Source organism: Melanostigma gelatinosum (assembly GCF_949748355.1).
Source record: "Melanostigma gelatinosum genome assembly, chromosome: 8".
Classification (NCBI taxonomy): domain Eukaryota; kingdom Metazoa; phylum Chordata; class Actinopteri; order Perciformes; family Zoarcidae; genus Melanostigma; species Melanostigma gelatinosum.
This window is the reverse complement of record NC_136641.1, coordinates 23749504-23759307: the sequence shown is the minus strand read 5'-3', so window position 1 is coordinate 23759307 and position 9804 is coordinate 23749504. Positions and strand designations below refer to the sequence as shown.

Genomic DNA, 9804 nt, shown 5'->3' with positions numbered 1-9804 from the left:
CCAACATTTACTGTCCTGCATTAAGCACATTTCAAACTTTAGGGGGGTAAAATAATATATATGCACAATTTTGTAACGGTTAAACGTTCTTGCATCCCTTGTAGCCCAGCCTACATTTTAATATTGTGCCCGGTTTGCTCAGCACAGCCGGAAAGCCCAATAAGTCTTTCATTATCTTTCATAAAATATATATTTAGATACAGAAGCAAGTACACAGGTATACAGCTCCTACTGGTCTTGCCTTACTAATATTTAAATGTAAAACGTAAAGCATTTGGCAGATCACACCGCACAGAATTGCACTCCGGGACAAACAGCCTTTCGTTAACTGCAAAGTCAGCAAATGTTGCCTGCAGGCATTGTGGGCTGTCTTGTCTGCACCCTTACTCAAGCTGACTTTCACTCTCCTGGATCACTCCCACACAGGAGATCAAGCAGAGTGGACGAGATGAGGACCATTCCCCTGCTTCTGTTGGTAGGCATGACATTCTTAATAATCGACAATCATAGTCAGGCGCCATACGAGCAAATATTTGATTGACAATGAATGCGAAAAACAAAGTAAATGTTAACTTATTTGTTTTAATCATAAGCTGTTGAGAGTTGTAGCTGCTTATGATTACTTGTAAGCGTGAGAATAAAGGCACATGTAGCTATTCAGGTTAAGAAGTCTGCAAGCAAACCGATGAGTTGTGTTGTGTAAATGCAGTGCATGTGTACGTGATAATATGAGCCCATCCACGGCCTCAAACCCTGTGGTGTTTTGGCTCACACACTTCCAACTCTCTCATCTTTTTTGCGGTTCTGCTGAAACCGGCTTTACCAGTTTAGTCCTGTAAACTGGAGAACTTCTTTAATTTCCTCAGAAACATCCCGAAGTACTTGTATTGTAGCTTAGTTCACTGGGACATGGCTTCGGTCTCTGCCTGAATGAACTAACCGTGGGCATTAGGTAGATGTCATACCTTACGTTCCAGTGAAATTGGTTTTAACTGTCCCAAAATTCCTTCACAAAGGTTTTTGCAAACACACACCTAGTCTAGTAATACGCTGACTCATAGATCGACATTGGAGTCAAGAGGGGAACGCCACATGCGTGAGGATTATACCTCTGGATCTCTGCCAACATCTTCGATTTCGTTCAACAAGTTTAAATAATGAAAACAAAACAGCTTTCACTCTTTTGAATCACTTCTTAAAACAGATTGGCTTTTATGTGATGTTGTGGCTTTAGTGCTTTATTATATTATTGATTTTACAAAATGATTTCACTAAATCATCATTTATTTTTATCGTATCGATTGGTTTTATCGTTTTATCGGACTGTTTTACCTCTTACCTTGGTTTGTTTGCTTTGTTGGGCCTCACTGCTGAGCTTTCTGTTGTTGGAATGCCTTTTATCTTGCTTTTCTTTGTCTGTCACTTCATGTCAGTCCGATGGTTGGTAGCTTTTATCAGAAGAAGGCAAGTTGCTGGTTGCCGTCCGGCCTGAGACCTTTGTTGTACGTCATTTCCCATCTTTCTCTCCCCTCTCCGTTCCCGTCACATCTCTACTGTCAGCTGTCTAAAAAGAAAAGAAATAATGATTGAAAATTCTGAAAATCGAGGCTCACTTACTAACTTCTTTTTAGAATTTTTGACCGTCGGCCATGGAGTTCAGCTTTAAGAAGGCCGTGGGATGCGATCGAATGAATGTAAAATATAAAAGTGTACGTGATTCTCACATCACTGTCAGTAAAAGGATCAGTTAAATATGTCGTGGCTGTGGGGTGACACTGTGGCTTAGGAGTTAAAACGCCCAGAGAAAAATCCACAAAGTTACAGATTCGTATCCAGGCAGGGACATTTACATCTCTCTCCTTCCCTCATTTCCTAATTCATAAGTCATAAGTCATAAATAATCATAGAACTGAACAGAACAATAAGAGCAGTGACTCACATGCTTTGATGTTGATTGAAGTTTTTGATTTATGTTTTTTCCATTTGTAGCTGCCTTAGGGGTTCATTGTCACTGTCTGTAAGACTAATTTCAACAAAGTGAACTAAACTGCTGTCATTGTCTCTCAATTAGTGAATTACTGGTAATTACTGGTAATTACTGAACACGATGCAGTCCTGCTCAAAGGCAAACTGTGGGAAATTGGTTGGCAGCACTGGTTTCCTCCCAGAGTCGAAAGAAGCGCAGTTCAGATGAATAGCAAGCTTGAAGTTGTTCTAAGTGTGTTTGCTCTGTGACAGAATGTTTTATTAACCCTTTTTCTGTTGTAGGTTGCATTAACAGCCCTGGCAGAGTCTCACCGCGGCCAACACATCGGGCGTGCAAAGCGGGTAACTTCCTCTTGTTTGGAAATCCAAACTCCTGCCAAAATGTTTTCCTTCCAACAGAAAATGTAACAATGTTATGTTTGATATACATGCTGGTTTCAACAGGAGGTTTTGGTGCGTACCAAAAGAAGATGGGTTTTGTCTACAATTGAAATCGACGAAGGAGATTCTGGGCCTTTCCCGAAGGAAATTTCGAAGGTAAGGACATCAGTGAGTAAATTAAATAACCAATCAATATCCTGGCTGGGCGAAATGAAGCAAACTGTAACAGCTCCATGGTGTTTGTCTTGACCCCAGATGTATAATGACAAGACGCATGCTTCGGGGGAAAAGTACAAAATAAGTGGGATGGGTGTGGATGAGGAGCCGTTAGGAGTGTTCTCCATCGACGAAATCACCGGAGTCGTCTATGCCCATAAACCTGTCGACAGAGAGGAACACGAGCTCTACAATGTGAGCTACCAATCCCTGTGATGATGAATACATTTTATGCAGATTCCTAACCATTACAAATAATTTTCACATGTGTACCTTTCCCCACAGATCCAGTTTGATATCTTAAGCAAAGAGATGGACGAACGTATAGACAAGGAACTGTCTTTCATTGTCGCAGTAAATGACATCAATGACAACGCACCAATGTTCGAACCTGACTTGCAAGCCGATGTGGATGAAAATATTGCAGAAGGTGAGTAGCACAAATGACTCTATAGAGTGCGCATATCATCTGCTTGTAGTCACTTCTAAAACACATCCACCCTCTTTTGCTTCCTTACTTCTTGAAGGGAGCGCTCTGGTGCCGCTGCACGTCACGGACAGAGATAAGAGGAACACGCCCAACTCTACATTCACCGTCAGTGTGGTTTCACAGAACCCGCAAGAGCCCAAGATTGAATTGGTCGTGGTGTCTCCCAGCATGGCCCACCTCTCCTTTAAAGGATGTTTTAACTATGATGTGAGACTTACTTATATGATACCTACATCAATGGGCAGCTGTATGTACATGGAAACACACACACACATACACATACTGATTTGTTCATCTAAAATATCATCTTTTATATATGTTTCAGAAAGTAAAGAAGTATGAAGTTATTGTTCAAGCAAGAGATCATGGAACACCGGCCCTCACCTCCACCGCCACTGTTACTCTCAACATTGTTGACAGAAACACTCATCTGCCGACGTTCAAGAAGGAGGAGGCACTGATTTTTATTTTTTAATTATTAGCATTCATGAAGTTGCTTTTTAGAATGTTTGATGTTAAATATGAAACTGTTCTGCTTGTCCAGTACAAAGGTGAGGTGAAGGAAGGAATCACCAAGGACGATATTTTGAGAATTGCGGTAGACGACAAAGACGCTCCCAAAACTCCCGGTTGGCGTGCCAAATACTTCTTCGTCAAAGGGAATGAGGGAGGAAACTACAAACTTGAAACTGACCCCATCACTAATGAGGGTATTCTGAGTGTCATCAAGGTAATTCTGCTTCAATTGTCGACTGTGGGCCAAGCTAAAAGTACAAAATATAAACAGCAACCTAAACTTGCGTGTTTCTTTCTCAGATCAAGGACTTTGAGAAGAGAACTTACACTGACCTGGTGGTCAGAGTGGAGAATGAGGAGGCCTTGTTTGTTTGTGGCACAGCCACACCTCCAACTCCAAATACAGTCAAGATCAAAATGAGAGTGATTGATATCAATGACCCACCTCACTACGAGAATAATTTGTATAAGGTGTACAGGGTAGAGGAGGAGGAGCCAGGAAAGGTGCTGTTGACTCCGAAGGTTTACGACGCCGACTCCAACGTAACCCGTATCAGGTTGGTGTCTACATACTGAATTGTGCTTCCTTGGCACATTGTGAATAGAGGCCGACACATGCTGGATTTTTCAGGTAGTTGCCGATATGCTTTTAAATAATATGTTCTGCTCCTGTTCCCCTTTTCCTTCTGTGATCAGGCATGTGCTGTTGAAAGATCCAGCTGGCTGGGTGAAAATAGATGAGAAAACAGGAAAACTCACGACAATTAAGAAGATGGACAGAGAGTCGCCCTTTATCGACGGCGATGGCGCTTACAAAATCGTCATCGGAGCCATAGATGATGGTATAAAGGAGCGCGACTGGTTATTCACCATGATGATGTGTTCCACTGGTAAACTTAATGCTTGGATGAATTAAATGTTTTTTTGCCTTTGCTGTGGCTACACAGGTGAGCCTTCAGAAACAGGTACAAGCACTGTTCTGGTCTACCTACGGGATATCAATGACAACAAACCGCGCCTGGTCAACGAGGGCGCGATTTTGTGCGGAAACAAGGGCAACAAGGTCATGGTGCCTGCCGCGGACGCAGATGTCAATCCTTTTAGTGGGCCCTTCACTTTCTCCCTGGGTGCTGATGACAAAGCTGTGACGCAGCGATGGAAACTCGACCCTACCTTTGGTCAGTACATATCTGTGAACCCTCATTACTACACAAACATAATTCTTAAAATTGAAGCGACACTACGCGACTCTCTTTACACCCTTCACCAGGTGAGGAAGCTGGGCTCGTGAGCCTGGGGACACTTCCTTTTGATAACTACTCAGTGCCCCTGGTCATAAAGGACCAGCAGAGCTCGATTGGACTTCACACCGTGGAAGTGATGGTGTGTGACTGTGGAGGGGGAGATGTTTGCCTCGGCAAAAAGCCGCCTTCATCCAGCCTTGGGCCAGCGGGCATTGGACTTCTCGTTTTGGGACTCCTCTTATTGTTGCGTGAGTATGGTAATCATTGCCAACATTTACAAACTCATCTTGCTCATGGTGGTAATGAGGGAGGAGCAAAAGCTGATCTTTTACTGTACCCCCCCCCCCCCCCCCCAGCTTTATCTTAGCGGTTAATTTAGGTCGACTTGGCACTGATGTGTCGGCTCAAAAAACAGCGTGTACACATTATTTAACAGCGTGTACATTTTAATGTGTGTCTGCAGTGCTGCTCCTCATCTTTAAGTGTCAGTGTGGAGGGAAGGATTTCAATAAAATAGCCATGGTGCAGGATGAGGGCAACCAGACCCTCATCAAGTACAACCAAGAAGGAGGGGGGTCCGCAAGCATGGTGGGTTGTGTTGTGTGTGAGCAAATTACACGGAGTAAAACAGTGACAGTATGTGAATAAACCAGTCACACCCATTTCTGGGATCTATTTGTTCTTTCTCTCTCTTCTCTGCAGAGTGAGCCCTTTCTGCTCCCGACTCCTACAAACAACTTTGATGTGACAGATGGCATAAAAATGGGCAACATGCAGGTACTCCTCCTCTCCCCCCTCGGCCTCTCGCGCCCCCTTTTTACGGTTGACCTTTTCTCAGGCCTCAGGTGTGTCAGCGTGGGAGCAAATTACAAAAGGGTGTGTCAAAAGGCAAGAGTCTTAAAGCACTCAAGAGAAAAACAAACAGCATACATTGTTGCTGAAAAGTTAATGACAGCTATAATCCAGTTACTTCGGTACTTTTTTCTTGTCTAACCGAAGCGACGACAGACGGCATAAATTAGGGTTCTCACAGCGTTGTGAAACAAGTAGATCAGAGGTTGACTTTAAGCAGAACTACGATACAAAGAAGACATCTTGTATTGCCGGAGTAGTTTGCAAAAGGGGATTACCTGAGCTATTGTGAAGGCACATTATCACATTTACTGCAGTTAGCCGCAAAGCATTATAATAGTTTGAATGTGACATAAAGTTTGGTTGTGCACCAGCAGACATATAACTGTGTCAGAAGTTTTATTTTCCAAGCGTTGATCTTGTGGCTGGATTTGCCGAATCAAACACAATGCTTTGTTACATACCGTTTAAAAAAACAAGCAAAAATAGAACGAGATTTTTACTCGCCTCGGCTTGCAAGGTTTCTTTATTATTTTTGCATCTCTCACCTAGGAGACCAACATGGCTCCAGTCATGACCCAGGACATGTATTCGTACAACAGCCCAGCGCTCGGCATGGTGAGTACCAGGACTATAAATCGACTCCTTTTGTGTGTTTGCAATTCTACAAGACAAAGAGTTACCACGATTTAGAGTCACGTTTACAGCAGCTGGCTGGACTTCTTTGAAGGCTGATTTCCAAACAATAAAGTAGCTTCCTGTGGTGGGTGCGGATAGGACTTACACACCTGTAGTTGGTATTAGGCAGGGCCTGTTGCTGTCCTAACCTGGCTGTATGTCCTCTACAGATGAACTCGAACATGAACCGGCAGGGCACGCAGCACCAAAGAGACACAGCCAGAAGCCACGGAGGGCAGAGCATGGTGAGTGACTGCAGCTGTGATTTTAAAAAGTTGCCTTTACAAATGTTTTATCGCGTTGCTCTGATAGGTGTGTTTTGTAGAAAGCCTGCACACAGCCTCCTTAAATCCACACACACCGGATTTGCTTTTTTGGGGCGACCGTGGCTCAGGGCCGGTTTTCAATCAGAGGGTCGGCGGTTTGATCCCCGGCTTTGGCTCTGCCAGTCACATGTTGATGTGTCCTTGAGCAAGACACTTCAACCCAAAGTTGCTCCCGTAGCTGTGCCTACGGTGTGATCGAATCTGAATTGTAAGTCGCTTTGGATAAAAGCGTCTGCTAAATGACTGTAATGTAATGTTTTAACGCTCCATGAACAACGACAAGAGGCTTTTTATGTGGTCCCATTTGTTTGTTTGTCTTTTTTTCGTTTCTGAGATTTTGAAAAACAACCTCACCAGATTTCTTGTGATACACTGTATCTGTTTGTTTTTTGTTTTTTTTAATCCACAAATACACTGACTGTAAGTGAGGATCAAGTGAGGGTAGTAAAGACTGAATCTGTTTATTTCCTTAATTCCAGTACGCTACATGGGCTTCAGACAAGATGAACACCCATCAGGTAAATTGTGGTCTTCATTGAATTAGTATATTTTAATAAGTAGATCAAATATAAACATCTTTGACTGCACTGTAAACACTTTCTAATGCTTATACAGTGTTTCAATTAAGAAGTAGGACGCTAGTACATGTACATTATATGTTTACCTGTGGGTATACATTATAACCTCTCTCTCTGAACAGGGAGGCTCCTCGAGATACAACCGCTCTGTAAGCCTGCGGTCAAGTGAACACATTTCAGACCACATCGAGAAGGTGAGAGAGGTTTGGACACCGTAGTAAGACGGGCACATTGCATCTGCATTAAACTTCAGCAATGCTCATATACAGTTTGTAACATGGATGAAAACAAAAATCACCATAAGGTTGTTTAAATCTGCTTTAAGCAATGAAATAAGTAGAAAGTTACTGCGAGGAACTTTAACTGGTCTCAATTTAGCACTGATGCCTGTGTATGATTTGCATAAGTAAACATGACGATCAGCACGGCAGAACCAGGACTGTGCAGGGAAAACATTCTGCAGTAAAGTGACACAGGGATGTTCACAGGGACTGCCAGAATCAAAGTTCCTCGTAGTCACTTTAAGTCCCATGATTATAAAAGTATACTTCCAGACTGAATGGCTTAATATATGTATTTTTGATGTATGTTTTTGACAAAATTACCCAGAAATCTTTTTATGATTCCTCAATCCCACAGAGAATGCAACAGATTGATGGAAACCATGTAGGCCAGCCAGAGGACCAACCCTACGAGTATGCCTACGAGGGACAGGGCAGCAGATGCGAGTCGTTGGATAAGCTGTCACTCAGCAACCTGGGAGATGATTTGATGTTCCTGAATGATTTGGGGCCAACGTTCAAGACCTTGGGAGGCATCTGTCACCGGACAATTAAAAAAAAAAACATACAGCTTTAAGCTGCTGGACTGAGATTTTTTTACCAAGAAAGTTGCTCTTCGACTCTCGTTTTAGATCGTGACTATGGACTGATCTGACGAGATCTTTGGAGAAAAGATGCACCACAATGGTTGGATTCTGTACTCTGGCATTTCGGACTTAAACGTCCCACATATTGAGAGGCAGCTGTTTCGTATATCAGCGTCAACCCATGAAACAAGGATTATGTGGTAGACGCTGTATTTTACCCGCTTGAAGAGGAGATTAATGCATTGAACAAACTGTCATGCTTTGGCGATTTTGAAATGTTGGGCTTTGACAGGAACAGGGTGTGTTCGCTTGTTTTTTTACTTTGCTGCTTTAGGAATGATTGGGCGTCAGTGCTGTAGGTTGTGTCATCGCACTGTTTTTTTTAAAAATTTGTATGCTTTAAACTGTGTTTATCTGTGGAAACTGGAAAGAGAACCCCTTTGTTAATAAAGACCAGCAGAAATCAGTTGGAATCAGTCCTGTGAATCAGTAAATGGCCAGTGGTATTGCTGTGGCCTGCTGTTCATACTCTGATACAGTGGTGCGGAGTTTATACTGTGTATCTTGCAACAATACATAGTCCATTACTTGCTTTGTTTTCTTGTATGTATTTTTTGCATCTGCTGTCTGAAACATGCATTCTTTGAAATGCTGTATTTGGGAGGAAATTGGCCATCACTAAAGGATGTGCTGGTAGCAACCTTTTGGGGTGAAATCTTTTTACTTTTTACGATTAAAATAACTATAATAAAAATATACAAAAGAACATCCTGTTTCAGTGGTTACCACCGTTGTTTGGGAGTAGTAATCTAATTAAACGAGTAGTTCATGATACTTTTGCAGTTGCTTTCTGATAGTTCAACTACATTCATATTTCTAGAGTGAATCAAGTAGTTAATTTACTTTTGTGTCTTTTTTTTGTAGTTAACTACTAAAACGATGAAATAAATGTGCCATTCATGGTAAGTGTGTTTTTATTTTTATGCTACTGTGGCTTCTCTGCTGTAATTGAACCAGGCGCCAAACCTCAGGGTCAGAAAAGTGAAGCCAATGCTGAAGTGTCTTAAACTTACATTCTATCTAATGGCCATCAGGGGGCGACTCCTCTGGTTGCAAAAAGAAGTCTGATTGTATAGAAGACTGTGAGAAAGACTGTTGTTAGCTCTGCGTTGTCTGGTCTGGGAGTTGTCTCTGTTTTACAACTTTAACCATTTCACATTTCATGCGTTTAACATTCATGAAAGTTATTTGTAACATTATCATATTCAGCGTTGTACTTTGCTGCAACCGCTCGTGTCACCGCTGGTTGCAAAACAACGACGGCCAAAAACCAAACATGAGGCTTCAAAACGTCAGTCCACTGACGTCACGGTGACGGCGTCATCTTCTTCAGCAAGTTGTGAAGATTGCACAAGCCTAATGTTACAAACCTGACAAGTAAGACAACAGGACGAATGCTCAAGTTGGTCAAACGATCTTAAAAGGTGCAAGTCATTTCTTTCTTTCTTTTGGTTTATGTATGATTCATGAACAAGTGGACACATTTAAAAACTAAATTAAGTGACATTTGTTGCTGACATGTGACTTTTTTTTCACATGCCAGCAATATAATTTAAGAACCTGTAGTTGGTATTAGGCAGGGCCTGTTGCTGTCCTAACCTGGCTGTAT

The 9804-nt window shown here is 42.3% G+C and overlaps 1 protein-coding gene across 1 annotated transcript; it reads left to right on the top strand.

Moving 5' to 3' along the window:
* The first annotated feature begins 430 nt into the window (after nt 1-430).
* cdh26.1 (cadherin 26, tandem duplicate 1) lies at nt 431-8601 on the top strand. The gene is made up of 19 exons (XM_079274429.1): nt 431-475; nt 2269-2328; nt 2431-2523; nt 2623-2778; nt 2869-3013; nt 3111-3280; nt 3399-3527; nt 3618-3803; nt 3890-4146; nt 4286-4431; nt 4537-4767; nt 4860-5081; nt 5297-5421; nt 5536-5610; nt 6238-6303; nt 6534-6608; nt 7169-7207; nt 7390-7461; nt 7907-8601. Exons 1-19 carry the CDS (start codon nt 449-451, stop codon nt 8123-8125), a joined length of 2493 nt encoding a protein of 830 aa, XP_079130555.1. The 5' UTR covers nt 431-448; the 3' UTR covers nt 8126-8601.
* Nucleotides 8602-9804: the final 1203 nt, after the last annotated feature.